Raw genomic sequence first — 21,893 nt, 5'->3', positions numbered from 1 at the left:
AGTACATACGTTGAATGGGCCAAATGTGCACAGTACTGGCAGGGTCACAGAGGGGGCTAGTGGAAAGATGGGGGAAGGGAATGGGTGTTGAGCGGAATTAGCTCTGTCACATGGTGTTCCATTGATGCTACCTGCCAGATCATATACTCAGCTAACACATAACATTCTGAGAACCATATGTTTTTTTTTTATGGGAATTTCAATATTTCAGCATAACGTTTTCTGCAAGTCAAGAAAACATTAGTAACGTTCAAAGTAGTGTTCTCAAATACCAGTATTGTGATACGAGGAAGTACGGAAGAAAAGGAAACAAATTATGAAGCGGATTACATTTCTTGAGAGAAACATTCCTAATGTTGGATGCAAGAAGTCTTATGTTGTCACCCACAGTCACATTTGCTTATTTTCCAAGCTATAGCACATCATACTTAACAAAAGTAGATTTTAAAGGACCATAGAGTTGAGTCTGCGTCGTGCTTTCTTTTTTGCCATGGAAAATCTGGAATCGTAGTATCACAATACTGGTATAGTGACAACAGTAGTTCAAAGAATGTTCTAAGAATGTTTTTTTTTAAAAACATATACATTCTGTTCTCAGCGTCGACAAAACTCTCTCTATCCTCTATCTTGCTAAGTGTGTTCAAGTGTGTTGTCCGTGCCAACTAATTGGCCACACCTGATGTTAATGAGTGCTTGTTTCCTTTGAAATGGGGTCTGTTTGAATAGACTAAAATGAACAGCGTTGTAAACAGCTGAGTAAAAAACAAACATGGCGTGCTCGCTCCGTCCTGCTGACGCAGTGGACTAATTCCATGGATAGAGAACAGAAGATCACAGGTTTGAATCTCACTGACGCCGTGGCATAATAAAAAATACATGTATTTGCATGATTAATGCCTAAGCAAGATTTCCATGTTCTTGAAACATTCAGGGAAAGTTTTACGGGAGTTATTCAAAAAACACCAAATAACATATGATTTCTGTTCTCAGAACGTAAAATAAAAACCTCCCAGGAAAACTTCCAGGGAACCATAGTAAAATGTTCTCAGAACCTCCCTGCCACCTAAAAACAAACATTCCCAGAACATGCTAAATGATCATTTAGTTTTCAGAATGTTTTTAAAAAATTCAGTTCTACTGGTCAGGAAACATATGGCTTCGTTCGCAGAACCAATGGGAAACCAAAAATGTACGTTTCCACAATTTCCTAGGAACCAAATGTGCTAGCTGGCTATCCATTCAGTTAACTTGGCCGCGTCCCTTGGTATACTGGGAAAAGTCCATATACTTCAATGTTTCTGCTTGTATTGAAACCAAGGCTGATGGACAAATGCTAACAAAGACCAAGGGCCCCATTCAACCCGTAGCGCTGAAGAGCTGCGCTACTGCGCGCTAGGAAAGTAAAGGCAATCTTCCGACTGCATTGACAGTTAGGACTCCATAAGTCGGCTCAATCGGAAATTACCTTTACATTTCAAACGCGCTGTAGCGCTGAACTTTGGTGACGTGGATTGAATCCAGCCCCAAGGCACCACTGGTTATGTGGGTAAGGCTTAGAATGAAGGGGTATGTCTGGCTCTTTGTGCTTTGGTCTTTGTTAGCGTTTGTTCCTAAAACTTAGAAGGAGACAATGGGCAGCCCTGCCATGCTCCTAAAATGGAGTTGAGATGTATCCAATTTGGCTTGTACTATTCACCATCCATGTTTCATATCCCATGTTGCTTATTTGTTTTTATGACTCTCCCTTTGAATCTTCTCTTATGAAACATTCTGTCAAAAGGACATCAAAGAAGACACACATTTTGTTCTTGAAGAGAATAAACCAATATACAGGTAACTGCCAAAATAAAGGAAACACTTGTGTAAATGAAGGATATAAAGCAGGTGCTTCCACACAGGTGTGGTTCATGGGTTAATTAAGCAATTAAAACATCCCACCATGCTTAGGGGTTATGTATATAAATGCCCAGTTGCCCATTATTTTGGGTACCATGGCTAGATGAAGAGATCTCAGTGACTTTGAAAGAGGGGTCTCAAAGGAGCATAGTGGGCTTAAAGGGGGTGTGTGTGTGTGGATGTTTTACTATACTTGAGTACCAAAAGTCCTCACAAGAATAGTAAACTAACTAAAATTCAGAGAAGTGAGGACATTTTGCCGGTCCACACTTGTAAAAAGGCTATTTTAGGCTTAGGTTTTAGGGTTAGAAATAGGTTTAGGGATTAGGGTAGAGGTTAGTGTTAGGATTAAGGTTCATTTAGGGGTTAGGGAAAATAGGATTTTGAATGGGAATCAATTGTTGGTCCCCAAAACGTCCTCACGAGTATAGTAAAACATAGCTGTGTGTGTGTGTGTGTGTGTAAATCTATTATGATTTACACCCTACTGGTTGGGTCTGACAAGGCCCTGCATGTGCTTGGCGCCCTTACGTGCATCACATGGAAGTCTTGTCATATGTGAGAGTAGATGTGTCTAATGGGCCAAGCATGTGCGCAGTACTGGCAGGGTCACCAAGGGGGCTAGTGGGGTGATGGGAGAAGGACAATATCCAGGAGAGAAGGGAATTGGCAGTGACAGGGATTCGCTCTGTCACATGGGGTTCCATCACGCTACCTGCCGGAGCTTATATCCACTCAGTTGACTTTGCCGCAACCCTTGCGCCTACCAAAACTTAATATACTTAAATGTTTCAGCTTGTGTTGAAATTAATTCCAGGCTGATGGCCAAATCCTAAGAATGACCAAATCACCATTGGTTGTGAAGCAGTAAGTCTGGTTCTTGTACGCTTGTTTTTGTTAACATTTGTCCATGAAACTTAGGAGACAACGGGCAGCCCTGCCTTGCCTATTTTTTTTATGACTGTTCCCTTTGAATATTCCCTTATGAAACATTCTGTCAGAAGCGACATGCTTTACACCACTCCAGCCGATGCTTGGCATTGCGCATGGTAATCTTAGGCTTATTATGTGTGGCTGCTCGGCCATGGAAACCCATTTCATGAAGCTCCCGACAAACAGTTCTTATGTTAATGTTTCTTCCAGAGGCAGTTTGCAACACAGTAGTGAGTGTTGCAACCTAGGAGAGATTAATTTTATGCGCCACTCGCTTCAGCAGTCGGCGGCCCCGTTCTGTGAGCTTGTGTGGCCTACCACTTTGAGGCTGAGCCATTGTTGCTCCTAGACGTTTCCACTTCACAATAACAGCACCTACAGTTGACCGGGGAAGCCCTAGCAGGCCAGAAATTTTACGAACTGACTTGTTGTAAAGGTGGCATCCTATGAAGGTGCAACGTTGAAGGTCACTGAGCTCTTCAGTAAGGCCATTCTACTGCCAAAGTTTGTCTATGGCGATTGCATGGCTGTGTGCTTGCTTTTATACACCTGTCTGCAGCGGGTGTGGTTGTAATAGTCAAATCCACTCATTTGAAGGCGTGTCCACATACTTTTGTATATATAGTGTATAAACCAAGTGTACAAAATATTAGGAACATCTGCTCTTTCCATGACATAGGCTGAACAGGGGAATCCAGGTGAAAGCTATGGTCCCTTATCACTTCAATCAGTGCAGATGAAGGGGAGGAGACAGGTTAAAGAAGGATTTTTAAGCCATGAGACAAGTGAGACAAATTGTGTATGTGTGCCATTTGAATGTGGTATGGTAGTAGGTGCCAGGCACACTGATTTGAGTGTGTTGTCATATATACATATATTCATACACATAGCTCATATATTATACAGCGCCAAACTTATCCGCTTGACTCAAGTCATTGCACACACCCCTGTTCGAACAGGAAGCACCCTACCCCCAGCCATAAACTGCCAGTTTCAGTTCCTCTTATCTCACGACCCCAGGACACACAGACATTCCATTGCATAAACACACACACTTCATCCCCCCTCTACTGGTCGGGTGCCCAGAGCAGAAGGCTCTGCTGTGCACCATTGGGGCTCCTGCTCTGGCTGGAGCAGGTCCGCCTCCAACCCTTCGGGACCAGTCAGAAGACCACCACGACAAGACTCCACCTACATTATTCTATGTATAAAAACTGTTGTAACCTTTGTTTAGGCCCCTTTTTCAGCTAACTCCATTTTGAGCTATATGAATCAGGTCCGTGCACGTTAAACTGCTAGGACAAGATATCTTTGACCTTAATAAACTGCCTTTTTGCTATAATTGATTCCACTCTGTCCAGCGTCCATGATTTGGTCTCACTCTCCTGTAAGTTAATCATCAACAGTGTCAAGAACTGAAATGTCTTTCACACTCAACAGTTTCCCATGTGTATCAAGAATGGTCCATCACCCAAAGGACATCAGCCAACTTAACACAACTGTGGTAAGTAAGCATTGGAGTCACCATGAGCCAGTATCACCATGGAATGCTTTCGATGCCTTGTAAGAGCCCATGTCCCGACGAATTGAGGTTGTTCTGAGGTCGAAAGGGGGTGCAACACAATAGTAGGAAGATGTTCCTAATGTTTTGTACACTCAGTGTACATGAAAGTTACAAAACAGAATCATGGTGTGTTAGTTAGGCCATTATTAACTTGTGTATGGATGAGGCACAAAAGAAACCTTACCTTTCTGGGTTTTGACTTCAAAAATCTCAGACTCGTCCCCAGGAGTGAAGTGTTTGAAGTAAGTGCAGTTCTCCGCTGTAGGAGACATGAAAACACAGTCAGCTGGAGGTTCAGATAGTAGCACTTCAGGCACTTGAGCCACAGAGGATGATTTGCTTCTTTTAAAAAAATAGCTGTGGATTGTAGCTGTGGATTGTTTTAAATCACAATGCCAAGGGCATAACCTACAGTTGAGAAGTGCGAAATTGGGCAGGCGGCGCACCATATCAGATAGCTGATTGTTGATTTGCGGCTGTCAGTGCAATTAGGCTATCAAAATTCTCAACTCACAATAGGCCATTGAGCGAACAGTAGCGTATTTTATTGGCACTCTATAGCGGAGACCATCGGCCATATCCCCGTTGAGGGCGCATATTCACTGTCTTATTCATTGGGTCCCTGTTTCTGTAAGGACAATAATTTCCTCCCCCAGGCTAGTTGAGCGTCATAGCCTGTGTCTCCAGTGTTTTTTTTTAAATCGACTAGCGACAAATCTAGCGACTTTTTCTGGTGTTATTGGAGACTCTGACATGAAAGGGTGCTGCTGTGGGCCCCACCCCGGTCCCAAAGCACTCGCAGGCGGCCCAGTCCTCGCGCAACAGTCCCTCCCAGCTGCAGTCAGAGCAGGAGATGTTCACCCCTCCATGTCCAAACTGCAAATGAATTGCGCATGTGGGAAGCTCCCGCTGGCTGATCCCGCCCTGGCTTACATTCAGGGTGGGATGTAAATGTTAAATGTTCTTTCTCTAAAATAAATCACTGCACAAAAATAAATCACTGCATTTGACTCACTCACACAGCCTCAGTCACTTACTCACCTTGTCCACTGTGTGTGTGCCTCTCTGTGACATAAGCTAAACATCTAGCTGGCTAGCTCATCATGTCTCAGTCTAAACTGTACACTCAAAAATACAGAAAGGAGTGGGAATCAAACCCTGAATTCAAAGGTTGGTTGAAGCCGTCTACGCCAAACTTAGTGATGTAAAAAAACACGTCAACTCAAAAACATACTCAAAAGGCAAAGCCTTATAACAGTTCCACCCAAAACAAGCTGCCATTTATGGTTTAAAAAATTGACTCTGCAAAAAAGGCTGAAGCCACCATGGCATTAGCTGTCGCTGAACACTGTTCTATGCTGGCATGTGATCACATTGGAGAAGCATGTAGAGCTGCTTTCTCAGACTCCACTGCTGCTACCCACTTCAAAATGCACAGGACAAAGTGCACAGAAATGATTAATGGTGTTATAGCACCATACTTTCTGAAAAAAATGGTCGCAGATGTGGGTGAGCAGCGTTTCAGCCTCCTCCTCGATGAGTCCACGGATGTAAGTGTTTCTAAGTACCTGGGGGTTGTGATAAGGTACTTTAGTGGCACCAAGCAGACAATTGTATCAACATTTCTGGGGTTTGTTGAGTTGGAGAGAGGAGATGCCAAATCTATAGCCCGTGCTGTTGTGGCTTTCCTCGAGAAGTGTTGTCTTAAAAAAGAGAAACTCCTGGGGATAGGGACTGACAATGCCTCTGTTATGACTGGAATTAACAATGGGTCCATAAACTGCTGGAGGAGGAGTATGGCCTCAAATATCTGGTTCTTATTCGCTGTGTGTGTTCTAAACATATTTAGGGTGTTTTTTTACTCACTTTTTGTCTCTCCCACGACGTTATTCCTCTCTCTTACAGCTTCCATCACAATTACAAGCACATTGCAAATTATGCAAATTATACATTGCAGTCATTTAGTGACTTCTAGCGACTTTTAGGACAGCCAATGGCAATTTCCCTACTGAGGAGTTGGCAACACTGTAGTCCCTCCCATTTTCAGAGGCCTCGATTAGATGGTTGCATTCAAGACGTCTTTATTGATCTGAGTCTGTCAGAGTAGCCTGAGATTTTGGTGGCATTAAAGATTCTGCTAGTCTCCAGTTATGGAGACGAAAGTGTCGTAGAACTGCATTAAATGTTTATAAATGGCAATTTTTTTCAGATTCTCGTAAAAATGTCCATCTAGCTGGGTTCCCGAGCTCTGGACGTGTGCAAATAAAGGAAAAGAAAGCAGAACAGTGTTTTTTTGCGAACAGTGAGTTAGTTATATTATTAGCCTAGTTTATGACTATCCAATCTACTCATCATGTTAGGAATAGAAGGCTATCTTACATTAGTCTGCAAATAGATAGATGCATGCAATTCTTTATTTTTAGCCTCCACTAACTTGAAACTCACACGCAGCCTATAGGGGCATCCCATTCCCTTTGCCAGGACCAATGTGTTAACCCCTGGGGATCCGTGCTAAGCACAAGTAAAAGCTGACCCACAGAATACGATCACAGCGATTGCAGAGGGCTAGGAGTATCGCCCTACGCTTTAATGCTAAACCAGAACATCAAAACATCCATTCGCCAGGGAAACCATATTTGTAAACAGCGGCGACAGACGGCTGTGTCACTCAGACGTTAGGGGGGACTTCAGAGTCGCTCAACTCTGTTCTGTCACCGGAGAGGCCTGCTCTGCATCAGATACATGGCATCTAATGTTCTGGGCCAACTGCAGGGACCAAGCAGGAGTAAGTTACAGGCTGTCATGTAGAATTATGTGAGCTAAGCATGTTATCACATCGGCTCCAGCCTTTCTCATATCCACACATACACATGGGCTGGAGATAATTCCCCTTTTCCCAGGACTAGAAAGATCGAGTTACTGGTGGGTGGGGTTGCCAGGTTGGATGTATTACTGAGAGAAGGCTAATCAAAAAAGATACACAAAGTATGTGCAGGTTCAATTAGCTGGATTTGGCGCCCATACATGGCGCCAGCAAAACACTCTTTAATGAGTAGAATCCAGCAGACCAAATTTGGCACATGATTAATGACTTCATTTTCTCGGTGTAAACTGGTTTTCTGGTTGAGAAGACATCATCATATAATCAGAGTACAACCAACTGGTCTGTGTTACAACCAGTTAAAGATGTATTTTTCAGTACAGGATGAAAAGCTAAAGTTGAATATGTCACATTTTGCTTGTTATCTAGTCAGATCACCAGATTTCCACCAGATAAAGATGTATTGTTCTGGTTACTTAAAATATGCTCACAAAACATCCTTATACGACTATTATACAACCTGACAATGATTGGTTTTGGTAAGGTAAAGGACCATGAAAAAGGATCTAAATGTGTTCATGTTTTGACTCTCACTAATAGAGGATGTTTTTGTGAATGAGGACACAGACTGGCCATCAAGGGAAAACCCAGAGGTGGTTACTTAGCAACTGGCTTGTCTGCTCTTTTTATTAAGTAAGGCGGGCAGGGGAATGAGGTGGCTAGCCACAGAATTCAATGTTTTGGTTTAGAGAGAGAGGGGTAGTTTATAGAAGAGTCAGAGTACATTCGGGCCTTTAAAGGTCAATTGCTGAGTCGCCTCAGCTCAACCCAGCCATTTTAAGTCGTTCACCCCTCGGCTCTAGCTTCGGTAGTATCTCTCCGCACCACAAACTCCTGTGTTAATAACTGTAATGGACCAGAAGGGATTCTTGTCATCATGCTGAAGACCAAATGGCCTTTCATTGCGCTGAGAGGAGAGAGAGCCCACGCTGCATTATGAGACACTTGAACAGGCATTCGGGCTGTGTCGTTGTCCTTCTGTGTTTGTTAATTGAAACACTAAATCCAGGGATTATGCCAATTATGCGGCGGCGGCGCTCGCCTCATTAGCTTTTGATGTCCTCATTACACACTCCCATCCTCACCTTTAGAGACACACGCGCACACACAATATGAAGGCATTCAGTCAGGTTGGCACAAATACGCACACACACACACATACACTATGAACGCAGGTAGGCAAGCACACATGCACGCTCCCTCGCACACACATGGTCTGTGCCGCTGTGCTCTCTAATGGCATTGGAAGACACTCAAAAGGTCTCTCTAATGATGGGTAGAAGAAAGAGACTCAGGCCTTCCAGGAACTGGCTTACAGTATATGCGCTTGGAATTCAAACCCAGGTCTCTATAAGGACTTGTAAGGCTCCCCCATGTCTATCCACATCTGTAGTATTATCTAAAAATAAGGACGCACGACAATGAGGTTCTAGCTCCCGCATGTTTACTAACCTAACCCTCGCATGTCATACCTAGGTACGGAAACCCCCAAGGGACATCCTACTACATCTTTCCCTCTCCCATGAACAAGAACTCAACATGCATAACCACTGAAGTATAACTGAAATGCAATTTGGAAACCGGTATTATTCTCGAACATGCTACTTCCCATCCTGAAACAGTATGAAAGCATTAAATCACACAGTATGGACATTAACTTAGGTACAACAGTCTCTTTTTGCTGGGTATGGTCCCCAACAGTATGTTTTCTCTTCACGTAACATAGTCTTTCAGCGCTTCACATCCCTTTTTTTTCTTTTTTCTTCCCAATTTCGTGGTATCCAATTGTTAGTAGTTACTATCGCTACAACTCCCGTACGGGCTCAGGAGAGACGAAGTCGAGAGCCATGCGTCCTCCGAAACACAACCCAACCAAGCCGCACTGCTTCTTAACACAGCGCGTGCACCTGCGCGATGAGACAAGGATATCCCTACCGGCCAAACCCTCCCTAACCCAGGCGACGCTAGGCCAATTGTGCGTCGCCCCATGGACCTCCCGGTCGTGGCCGGCTGCGACAGAGCCTGGGCTCAGCTAGGACTGCGATGCAGTGCCTTAGACCACTGCCCCACCCGGGAGGCCCTTCACATTGTGGCTCTGTGAGCATTCTCTCTCCTTCACCCTCTTTTTGTGCATTTTCTGTGGCCTCAGTCTGTGCGGCTGGTAGATCTGGAAGAGCTCTGAGGTGTGTTTTGTTCCTTCGTACCTCTTCTGAGCCTGTGTCCAACACATAGGAGCGTGGGGCATCCGCTTTCCTCAGCACTATTGCTGATGTCTTTGAGTTTGTAATCCGTTGACCTTCTGCCAGCTCTGGCCTCTCCGTAGCACGGTGTCTCCGATTTAAAGTCTCCAGTTTGCGTTTGTTTCAGCCGTTTGTCCCTCTCACCGAAGGCCTTCCTATTAGGCCATCAGGGTTTAAGCTGAGCCGGTGAGACAGGCAATGGGGAACGCAGCCTCCTGCCCGTCAGGAGCTCGGCAGGCGACGGCCCATGATGCAGTGGTGTAACTCTGTAAGCTAACAGAGCCCTGTATGGATCCTTGTTCTTTTTCAGCAGTCCCTTGACTGTTTTCACAGCTCTCTCTGCCTCACCATTACTGTGTGCATGGTAGGGGCTACTGGTCACGTGTGAAGTCATACTCTGCGGCAACAGCAGAAAAGGAGCTTGCAGAGAACTGGAGAGCGTTATCTGTAACCAGGACCTCAGCGACCCCTCGCCTGGAAAAAATGTACTTTAATCCATTGATAACACCAGCTGATGTGGTTATGGGTGTCTTTGCTATTTCAATGTATCTTGAATAGTAATCTACCACTAGCAGATGTGTCATTTTTCCAATAGAACATATCTGCCCTTATCATTTTGCCATGGCCGTTTTGGCAGTTGCGTTGCCATTGGCTCCGGATGACAAGGTTGACATTTTGTACAGACCTCACAATGGGCTACCAGCTTGGCAATCTGAGTACTCAGACCAAGCCACCACACTGACTGTTGAGCCCTCAGTCTGCATTTGGTTATCCCCATGTGTCCCTCATGCACTCTGTCTAGCATTTCTGGTTGTAGACTCTCTGGGATAACTATCCGTAGTCCTTTCATGAGAAGGTCTCCATTACAGTGGAAGTCACTTTGGTGCACCCAAAAGGGCTTCAGCAACTGAGGCAGTTCCTCCTGCCTGGGCCATCCCTTTTTGCACTGCTGCACTATCTGTCAGCAGATGGGGTCTCGTTGTTGCACCTCTGCAATCTGCTGCAGTTTGGTCTGAGATGCAGGTAGACTGTCCCTTACTGCATTAATGGACACCTCCCCCTCTAGACATTGCTCCTCCTCTCATTGGGGCCCTGGAGAGTGCATCTGTTGTGATCAGTGCCTTCCCTGGCACATACACCATCTTGTAGGTGAACCTCAGTAATCTGAGGCTGAAGCGCAGAACTCTGGGAGGCAAGTCGTCCAGTGCTATTGTCCCTAACAGAGCCAACAGTGGTTTGTGGTCAGTCGCTGCTGTAAACTGCAGGCCAATAAGGTATTGGCTGAGCCTTTCACATGCCCATGTAATAGCCAACGCCTCCTTCTCCACTTGTGCATACCTTTGCTCTGTGTCAGATAAGCTTCGGGAGATTATGCTATTGGACGCCATTCCATGTTGTCCTGCATCTGTGTAAGGACCGCCCCAAGCCCAAAGGATGATGCATTTGCTGATACCTTTGTCTTAGCGTGGGGACGGTACTGGGCCAGCACTCTCTGTGAGGCCAGGTCTCCTTTGATTTTGTCAAAAGCTACCTGTTGCACGTGACCCCATGACCAGTCATTCTCTTTGGCTAACTCTCAGGGGTTTGGTTATATCTGAAAACTGTGGGAGGAACTTACCCACATACAGTGCCTTGCGAAAGTATTCGGCCCCCTTGAACTTTGCGACCTTTTGACACATTTCAGGCTTCAAACATAAAGATATAAAACTGTATTTTTTTGTGAAGAATCAACAACAAGTGGGACACAATCATGAAGTGGAACGACATTTATCGGATATTTCAAACTTTTTTAACAAATCAAAAACTGAAAAATTGGGCGTGCAAAATTATTTAGCCCCTTTACTTTCAGTGCAGCAAACTCTCTCCAGAAGTTCAGTGAGGATCTCTGAATGATCCAATGTTGACCTAAATGACTAATGATGATAAATACAATCCACCTGTGTGTAATCAAGTCTCCGTATAAATGCACCTGCACTGTGATAGTCTCAGAGGTCCGTTAAAAGCACAGAGAGCATCATGAAGAACAAGGAACACACCAGGCAGGTCCGAGATACTGTTGTGAAGAAGTTTAAAGCCGGATTTGGATACAAAAAGATTTCCCAAGCTTTAAACATCCCAAGGAGCACTGTGCAAGCGATAATATTGAAATGGAAGGAGTATCAGACCACTGCAAATCTACCAAGACCTGGCCGTCCCTCTAAACTTTCAGCTCATACAAGGAGAAGACTGATCAGAGATGCAGCCAAGAGGCCCATGATCACTCTGGATGAACTGCAGAGATCTACAGCTGAGGTGGGAGACTCTGTCCATAGGACAACAATCAGTCGTATATTGCACAAATCTGGCCTTTATGGAAGAGTGGCAAGAAGAAAGCCATTTCTTAAAGATATCCATAAAAGGTGTTGTTTAAAGTTTGCCACAAGCCACCTGGGAGACACACCAAACACGTGGAAGAAGGTGCTCTGGTCAGATGAAACCAAAATTGAACTTTTTGGCAACAATGCAAAACGTTATGTTTGGCGTAAAAGCAACACAGCTCATCACCCTGAACACACCATCCCCACTGTCAAACATGGTGGTGGCAGCATCATGGTTTGGGCCTGCTTTTCTTCAGCAGGGACAGGGAAGATAGTTAAAATTGATGGGAAGATGGATGTAGCCAAATACAGGACCATTCTGGAAGAAAACCTGATGGAGTCTGCAAAAGACCTCAAATCAAATCAAATTTTATTTGTCACATACACATGGTTAGCAGATGTTAATGCGAGTGTAGCGAAATGCTTGTGCTTCTAGTTCCGACAATGCAGTAATAACCAACAAGTAATCTAACTAACAATTCCAAAACTACTGTCTTATACACAGTGTAAGGGGATAAAGAATATGTACATAAGGATATATGAATGAGTGATGGTACAGAGCAGCATAGGCAGGATACAGTAGATGGTATCGAGTACAGTATATACATGAGGTGAGTATGTAAACAAAGTGGCATAGTTAAAGTGGCTAGTGATACATGTATTACATAAGGATGCAGTCGATGATATAGAGTACAGTATATACGTATGCATATGAGATGAATAATGTAGGGTAAGTAACATTATCTAAGGTAGCATTGTTTAAAGTGGCTAGTGATATATTTACATCATTTCCCATCAATTCCCATTATTAAAGTGGCTGGAGTTGAGTCAGTGTCAGTGTCAGTGTGTTGGCAGCAGCCACTCAATGTTAGTGGTGGCTGTTTAACAGTCTGATGGCCTTGAGATAGAAGCTGTTTTTCAGTCTCTCGGTCCCAGCTTTGATGCACCTGTACTGACCTCGCCTTCTGGATGATAGCGGGGTGAACAGGCAGTGGCTCGGGTGGTTGATGTCCTTGATGATCTGAGACTGGGACGGAGATTTGTCTTCCAACAAGACAATGATCCAAAACATAAAGCAAAATCTACAATGGAATGGTTCAAAAATAAACATATCCAGGTGTTAGAATGGCCAAGTCAAAGTCCAGACCTGAATCCAATCGAGAATCTGTGGAAAGAACTGAAAACTGCTGTTCACAAATGCTCTCCATCCAACCTCACTGAGCTCGAGCTGTTTTGCAAGGAGGAATGGGAAAAAATGTCAGTCTCTCGATGTGCAAAACTGATAGAGACATACCCCAAGCGACTTACAGCTGTAATCGCAGCAAAAGGTAATTTTGCACGCCCAATTTTTCAGTTTTTGATTTGTTAAAAAACTTTGAAATATCCAATAAATGTCGTTCCACTTCATGATTGTGTCCCACTTGTTGTTGATTCTTCACAAAAAAATACAGTTTTATATCTTTATGTTTGAAGCCTGAAATGTGGCAAAAGGTCGCAAAGTTCAAGGGGGCCGAATACATTCGCAAGGCACTGTATGTGGGCATGCCTAAGAAGGTCCTAACTTCAGCCACGTTCTGGGGGATGGGCATATCTGTGATGGCGCTGATCATCTCTGAGTCCGGCTCTATTCCAGCTGCACTGATTTTGTGTCCCAAGAACAAGACCTCTGACTATGCAAAAGTAAATTTTTCATTGAGTGCATCATTCAAGTTAGTCATGTCCACACAGATCCTTATGTCCCCATTGGCTTTTGGGACCACTACCATCCCTGCACACCATTCAGTGGGACTCTCTATTATAGACACTGCCTCAATTTCTTTCATCCTCCCCAACTCTTCCTTTACTCTGGCCAATAAAGGGATAGGCACACGGCAGGGGGTGGTAAGGGCATAGGGGACAGCATCCTCTTTCAAGCGGATTTTGGAGTCACCTTCTATCCTTCCTAGACCAGAAAACACTTTGGGGAATTTATTTTTGAAAACCTCACCTCGGTCCTCCAGTTCACTCACTCTCTCAATGAGTTGCAATGCTTCAATTGCTGGCAGCCCCAGCAACGGTCTGGCTAGAGAGTCAATGACGAAGACAGGCTGGATGGCACTTTTGTCTTTACTCTCCAGCCTAATTACCAACTGCCCTACCACTGGTAATATCTTATTACTGGGCCCGTACAGTTTTTTGTTTGTAGATAGCAAAGGGCCATCTCTACTATAGCTATACAGCTTAGTTGTGATAGCTGTCACTGCTGCCCCAGTGTCTAGTTTGTCGTGTTTTGCACACTTTGGACAAAATAATAATAAAATGCAGGGGGGGACGCCATGTGCGACTGACGTGTTTTCCATTTGCTCCCGTGGTATTCTTAAAGTTTATGTGAATTTTGCAGCAGAACCGTATTTATTTTCAAATATTAATTTGGTGATCCCTTTCCGTAAAAACCAAGACTACTTTGCTTCCGAATGTCGGCATGTCGACCAAACATAAGGCCAAAAGCATGACAAGACCCGCTCTCATCACCGCACTCTACTGAGTCTGAGGGCCCGGGGACGCACACTTTACCCGGGGGTGCGGCTTGGCCTGGCAGCGCTGAAATGAACATTCTCGAGGCCATCAAACTACTACGCTCTGAGATAGTTGAAATGATAACGGAGGTGGTTGCTACGATTGAGGCCCGAATACAGGAGGTTTCTGATACTTTAAAAGCAGATTTAACCATCCTGCAGAACGAGACTGTGCCAGCAATCACATCACTCAAAACAACAACGGTGTAGCACACTACAACGATTGCAGCTCTGGAGACCTCCGCTACTAATGTCTCCGACTTAACTACATCCCTGGAGGCTGAAGTGAAACGCCTGGCTGCGGATTTGAAAAAGGTGAAGGAGAGCTGTGTGAGTTTAGAGGGATTCTCTCACTGCAATAATCTGAGACTTGTTTTCGGTCCAGGAGTCAGCGGAAATGCATCGCACCACAGATTTCGTTTCAGGGCTGCTGAAGGATGTTCTTGCCTTAGACGAAAAGCCCCTGATTGATCGAGCCCACCGGTCGCTGCGCCCAAAGCCCCGGATGGGGAGAGGCCCCGTGAAATAATTCTTCGAGTGCACTTTTTTCATGAGAAGATGGAGATCCTCCGACGAGCCCGCAATACCACTCTGAGCTTTCAATGACAGAGTTTCTCCATCTACCAGGACTACTCCCCCACTGTTTCCAGGCAGCGCGCAGCTTTCGGACAGGCCAAACGAGTACTTCGGGACCATCCAGGTGTGAAGTGTGGACTGCGATTCCCGGCCTGTTTATGGCTATCTCATGAGGGTAAAGACTACACATTTGAGTCTCCGGATGAGGCTATGGCTCACATTCAACATCACATCAAGAAGTCTTGAACATGCTCACAGTTCATCAACTGAATTGTTCAGTTCTAATGTTGTCATTCTGTCTTTTTAGTTTTTTTTTCTGTACTTTTTCCAAACATCTACCACCGTACATTATTACTCTGAGACAAGTTATTCTGGGGGTTTTGGGCGCTCTACTTACGAGAGTATTGTTATTTCTGACCATTCACCATTAGTGCTTGAACTAGAGTTTCCCCAGCGACCTCCTATGTGTTATCAATGGTGTCTCAACCCCATTTTACTCTCAGATAAGGAGTTTGTCAATTTCATTTATTCTGAAATCACCTTATTCCTAGAAACTAATTCAACACCAGGTATGTCCCTATCTACCATATGAGAGTCTCTCAAAGCATACCTACGTTGCCAAATTATTTCTTATACAGCCAACCAAAACAGAGGTCGCTCTCAGCGACTTCGGGACCTGAGCGAGTCCATAGCCACATTGGATGAGAAGTATGCTATGGATCCTTCCTCTGTTCTGCATAAAGAGCGCCAACTACTCCAATCTGAATTTGATGAGCTTTCTACCAGGCAAGCTGAACAGTTACTCTTGCGAGCTCGATACAAAGTCTATGAACAAGGCGACAAGGCCAGTAAACTCCTTGCACATCAGATCCGTAAATCTGAGGCCTCACGTTTAATCCCACAAATAAGGACCCCGTCTGGTGCCACCACAGTTATACGTAAAGAGAACAATGATCAATTCAAACAATTTTACTCTGCGCTATACACCTCTGAATCCCCTCAAGACCCTTTGCTGATTGATTCCTTATTTAATGGCTTGAATATGCCTTCAATTGATACAGACTCCCATGACTGTCTAGAAGAAGAATTTACGCCTGAGGAGATTGCAACAGCAGTGTCCGCAATGAAAAGTGGTAAATCACCGGGTCCGGACGGTTTTCCAACTGAATTTTACAGGACGTTTTCTGGTCTGCTTTGCCCATTCTTGTCTCGACTATTTGCAGAGTGCCTTAATACTTCAAAGCTACCGCCTAGTCTTTATCAGGCTTCAATTTCTTTACTATTAAAGAAAAACAAAGACCCCCTGGAATGTGGATCCTATCGCCCAATCTCGCTTTTAAACTGTGATTACAAAATCCTAGCTAAGCTTTTAGCCATCCGTATGGAAGGCTTGCTGCACCAAGTAATACACTCTGATCAGACTGGCTTTGTGAGAAATAGGCATTTATTTTTCAATATTAGGCGCCTTATGAATATACTGTACTCCCCAGCGTCGGAGGACCCGGAGGTGGTGGTCTCACTTGATGCCGAAAAAGCGTTTGACCGCGTTGAGTGGGATTACCTAACAGCTGCCCTTTATAGATTTGGCTTTGGCCCCAAATTCATTGCGTGGATAAAGATTCTTCATTTTTCCCCCATGGCTTCGGTACGGACTAATAACTTGTCCTCTGACTATTTTCCCTTGCACCGCGGATCCAGACAGGGTTGTCCACTCTCCCCCTTGTTGTTTGCTTTGGCAATCGAGCCTCTCGCCATTGCACTATGCTCTAATGATGCCATTGAAGGTATAATCAGGGCGGGCTTGGAGCAGAAAGTCTCGCTATATGCTGACGACCTCCTTTTGTTTATAACCAACCCTGATACCTCATTGCCACGTGCCCTATCTGTTCTTAAAAAGTTTGGATCAATCTCAGGGTACAAGCTGAATCTAGGCAAGAGTGAGCTTTTTCCGGTAAACAAGGCTGCTTTAAAGTGCTCTTTTACAAGTTCTCAGTTTAGGATTGTCCGGGATCAATTCACCTACTTGGGAGTTAAAGTGACAAGGAAATATTCAAATTTGTTTCAGGAAAACGTTGTTGCTCTAGCAAACAGTTTGAAACAATCTTTTACTTTTTGGAATTCGCTACCCCTTTCTCTTATCGGAAGGATTAATGTCATTAAAATGAATGTGTTGCCCAAATTTTTATATTTATTTCAATGTTTACCCATTTTTATTCCAAAATATTTTTTTATTTCACTGGATCAAACATTCATGCATTTTGTTTTGGATGGCAAGGTACCACGGATTGGTAGAAAACATTTACAGAAGCCTAGGTCATTGGGGGGTTTAGCTCTACCAAATTTTCAGACATACTACTGGGCTGCAAATTTCAGAGCCCTTCTGTACTGGCTGCAGACTGATCCTACTGGCCCTAGACCACTCTGGGTCCAGATGGAGTCTGAATCGTGTAAACCTGCAGCACTTTCCTCTGTGTTGTGCTCATCTCTCCCAGTGTCCCTAGGCAAAAGGTGTGTCAACCCAATTGTAAAGCAGTCTCTTAAAATGTGGAATCAGTTCCGTTTAGCCTTTAGCCTCCGAGGCTTCTCTCTATCAGGCCCAATCAATCAGAACATTTTATTTCCTCCATCTTTGAATGATGGGGCTTTTGGCATTTGGCACTCACTAGGCCTCTCCTCGCTAGCCCAATTATTATTTGATCATACATTTGCCTCTTTTTCTCAGCTGCAGGAAAAGTTAAATCTCCCCCAATCCCACTTTTTCCGCTATCTCCAGACTAGAAACTTGTCAGAGCTAACACACCTGTATTTCCCCATAGGCCTGCGAATACAGCTATAGAGAGCATCTTGGAGTTGAACAAGCTTCCTAGGGGCGCAATTTCAGATGTATATGCAATCATTCATGACTTACAGAACCCTTCTTTGGTGCCTTTAAAGACTCGATGGGAAAAGGATTTGGGGGAGGAACTTGGGGAAGACGCCTGGGAATCTGTGCTGCACATGGTGCACTCATTCAATTCAAGGTGGTTCACCGTATCCACTGGTCGGGGGCCAAACTTACAGCCCTTTTTGGAGTACTGCCCATAGGTACAACCCTATCAAGAATCCAGTCGGACACTGTTGCTTATACAACTCTTTTAGCTAGACGGCTAATATTACAGAACTGGAAGATAGCAGCTCCCCCATCTTATAAATATTGGGTGAGAGATGTGTTGTGCTCTCTGAAACTAGAAAAAATTCAATTCAATTCACGTGGGAACCCCAAACTGTTTAATGAGGCTTGGGCTCCATTCCGGTCTTACTTTAAACAGTCCATCCTCTGATGGCATTCCAATTAAAACTAAAATAAGTCTGTATTTGACCCCCCTGTGACTTAAGGGTTGGAGGAGCTTCTCTCTCTGTTTTTGCTGGGGGGGCATTAAGGTCCATGTGCTTATCGATTGTGACCCTCGGATGCCTTGTTCATCTTGCCCGGGCAGAGACTGAAGTGTGAGCTTGTTTTTCCCAGTTATTTTTACATTTTGTTCACGCCTACATGAATAATCATTCTATTTTTTTTATTTTCAAGCTTTGTAAACTTTATTTTTGGTCCAGTGGATGGTCAGTCTGTTGCCATGAATGTCTGTGAGTGGTTGCATTTCTCCACCCTTAGCCCTTGACTGTTTACAAAAACAATGGTGAGGTGTTTGCTCTGTCCCTGTACTATAGATTGCCCTTTAACCTTTGTAGCCTTCTGCCTGGTGTGTTTAACTTGTCTAAAGTATGGTATCTTTAAAGCTTTTTTAAAAAAAAATTGTAATATATTTTTTCTAGTTGAGTATATTATTTATATTGCTTTGTGTTGTCTGTGTGTGTGTGTGTGTGTGGAAAACTTAATAAACAGAGTTAAAAAAAATAATAATAAAATGCAGTACTAGAGGATATTTCTTAACGTAGCTCTTTATTAGCTAGCTATAACTGGCATGTTCACATATCGCCAACCAGGATCAAACTGACCATGACCTAACCATTTGAGTGGTCTTAACCAATCATAGCATAGTATGATATGGCGGTAAAATGCATCCAATTATAATTCAGTATGTTTACACATATGAATATTACATAGTTTAAATGACACAACCTCCCCATTGAGTTTAATGTTTGAATGCCAGCCAGCATTGTTTCCCCTTACTTCTCCCAGAAAGATGCTGTCCTGCTGTACCTCCTCTGAGACCTCATGCATTTGCTTGAATCGACAGACAGCTGAAAAGTGTCCTCTCCTGTGACATTTCCTGCATTCCGCATCCTTTGCTGGGCAATCCATCCATCTGTGGAAAGGGTATTTCCCACATCTGCAACAAACACTTGAACTAGCTACTGGTGCTGCGTGTGATTGTTTTCTCCAGTCTGTCTCTGTTCTGTGTTTCCCTCAGTTTTTTTTATAGCTCAGGTAGCTGCTGTCACGCTCTTCAGGGAGCTGCTGTCGTGCAGCATCGTCTGCTGTCTTTTTACTGTCTCACTCTGCCTAACCTGGTTTACAGCTTTGGACAAGGTAAACTGGGAATCCAACTGTAACTTTTCAGAAAGTGATATTTCTTATTCCCACTACAATCCGATCTCAGATCAGCTCTTCCCTGAGCGCGCCAAACTGACAATGTTCTGCTAGTTTGTGAACAGCTGTGATAAAACTGTTGGCGGTTTCACCCTGCTCCTTTTTGCGCATATTAAACCTAGCTCTTTCAAATATAATGTTGTGTCTCCCTACAAAATGCGTTTCAAAACAGTATTTAACTGTAGTTAAGTTTCTCTTCCTCAGTCAACGTTGAAGCATTTAATATATCCTCGGCCTCATCACCCATAGAGTAGATCAGTGTATTAACTTGAAATGCCTCATTTTTCACGTTTAAGCCTGATGCTACCCCTGTACCTTTCAAAGCGCCGGATCCATTTCGGACAGTTTTGAATGTCCATACAATCAGGGGGCCTAATGCGAAATCTGTCAGCACTAGCCACTGGCCTGTCAGTGTTTGCGCCAGAGCCTGTTGAACTTGGAGTCGCAAACCCTGACATCTCGCCAGTTTTTTCCTCTTGCAACATGTTGCTTAACAGTAACTTAGTCCTTGCTCGTTAGCTAGCAAAATAATGATATGCGCTCTTTTATCTCCAACACTGTGCCCTCCCTGCTTTGAAACAGCCTGAATGTACGATTTACTTGGTACTTCCTTCACATTTATGTGATTATTAAAACCACTTCTGACACCATGTAGTATTGTCTAAAATAAGGACACACGACAATGAGGTTCTAGCTCCAGCATGTTTACTAACCTAACCCTCGTCATACCTAGGTATGGATACCCCCAAGGGACATCCTACTACAACATCCATGAATATAGTCCCACACTACTAGATGCCGTGGCTCTCTTTGTGTTGTATTAATTCCACCCCGGAACCGTATGGCTCGGCACATGTCCAGACAATGCTCTGTCTATCAGTGAGTGGATTAGTAATGCCAGGGTGGTCCAACTGTGTAACATCCCAGTGACACCCACACCGACAGGGTTATATACATTTCGGTGCGAATGGAGTCCAAACCGCACCCTAACTAGGAGCCACTTCGCCGACGTCAACATCTCAAGGAGACGATAAGTAATAGCGCCCGATGGAACTCAACTGGCAAGTCAATAGCGTATCAATTAGCTGACCTGCTCAAAACAGAAATTCTATGCACCACTAAACAACCCTTCATCTATCTTTAGAAAGGTGAGGAGATCAACATAAGCCTCCGCTATCCTGTTGTAATGAGGTGCTTCACAGTGAGTTTGTCTGCCATTTCATCAACATAAGTTAGGCATTTCTTTGAGCCCCATGTTTTCATTCTCTTTGCCTGTTGCATAGGCTATAGCTACAACGTGTCGTGTTGTAGCCGAAAATGACCCAACCTAAAAAATCCCCCCCCCCCCCCCAGACGACTAGTTTGGTGCCAGCTAGGATGAATACGAAACACAAGTTAGATACAAACATTTAAGCTCATGTCTAAAATAGAAATAGGGACATATAACCAACCATTAGATAGTCTACCATTGAGATCGTTGTATACAGAAAAGCAAACCAGAAAGACCAACATGCAACAAATCATCATTGGCACTTCCACAGCCGGGTTGCCCCTCCCAGCACTGGTATGTGGTTGAAGTTCCGGTTGTCTACATGCCCAGGCTTTGACTAGCCTACCCCAGGACCCTTGTAGCCCACCCCGATGGGACGGGAAATGATTTTGGACGGTGGGTAGCACGGCAGCGCCAGGGAGGGGGTTAGGGGTTGAAGGGCTATGCCTGGCTTGTGCAGGTGCCCTTGTCACTCAGATGGGCTCTGAAGGTGTGCACACACTTGACTCCCTCACGGCTCTTACCCCAGGACAGCTGGGTATTTGCACAGCCTATATTTATCCTCCATTGGCCCCCTGCATAGTGCTGCGCACAACAGAAAATCCCGCCGATATCTTTGTTTCTGTAACAGTTGCTATATTGGCTTCGGCTGAACATCTCGCCACATCCCTGACCTAGATTGTATGTTTGCTGTTCTGGACAGTATTCATATGTAATAAGTTATGTCAATATCCTGTTTTACAGTCATTCTTATTTTTTTGAACCATCTGTTATGATTATTTAGGAAGGCAAACAAGGTGAGCAACAGTGGAAAGCAACCTTTATGTACACATATACATAGATCTCCATTTCTCCTTGATCTATGTAGACTACTAGCGAAAATATACATACATTTTTTATTCCAACAGATGGCAAAACCCATGGAGGATCACTTAGAGAGCACCGTCATCCTAGAGATGACAGAGGGGCAGGAACTGTCCTAGTGGTTGGTATTTCTCTCATTAAGATGTGAGGCTATAATAATGTGAGGCTA

At 44.2% G+C, this 21,893-nt stretch overlaps 1 protein-coding gene across 2 annotated transcripts in view; it reads right to left on the bottom strand.

The window, feature by feature from the left end:
* Positions 1–21,893, bottom strand: part of LOC110485985 (voltage-dependent calcium channel gamma-1 subunit) — a 38,850-nt gene that overhangs the window by 10,458 nt on the left and 6,499 nt on the right. Inside the window, exon 2 of one of the 2 annotated variants that reach the window (XM_021557255.2) lies at positions 4,578–4,652. The exons of the other annotated variant lie outside the window; for it this stretch is intronic. Coding sequence (XP_021412930.1) covers positions 4,578–4,652 — 75 coding nt within the window. The remainder of the gene's footprint in view (positions 1–4,577; positions 4,653–21,893) is intronic. 2 annotated transcript variants of the gene reach the window in all.

The sequence above is a fragment of the Oncorhynchus mykiss genome, chromosome 13 (genome assembly GCF_013265735.2).
Source record: "Oncorhynchus mykiss isolate Arlee chromosome 13, USDA_OmykA_1.1, whole genome shotgun sequence".
NCBI classification, from domain to species: Eukaryota; Metazoa; Chordata; class Actinopteri; order Salmoniformes; family Salmonidae; genus Oncorhynchus; species Oncorhynchus mykiss.
Note: the sequence above shows the minus strand (reverse complement) of the source record. Positions and strands in the feature narration are given on the sequence as shown.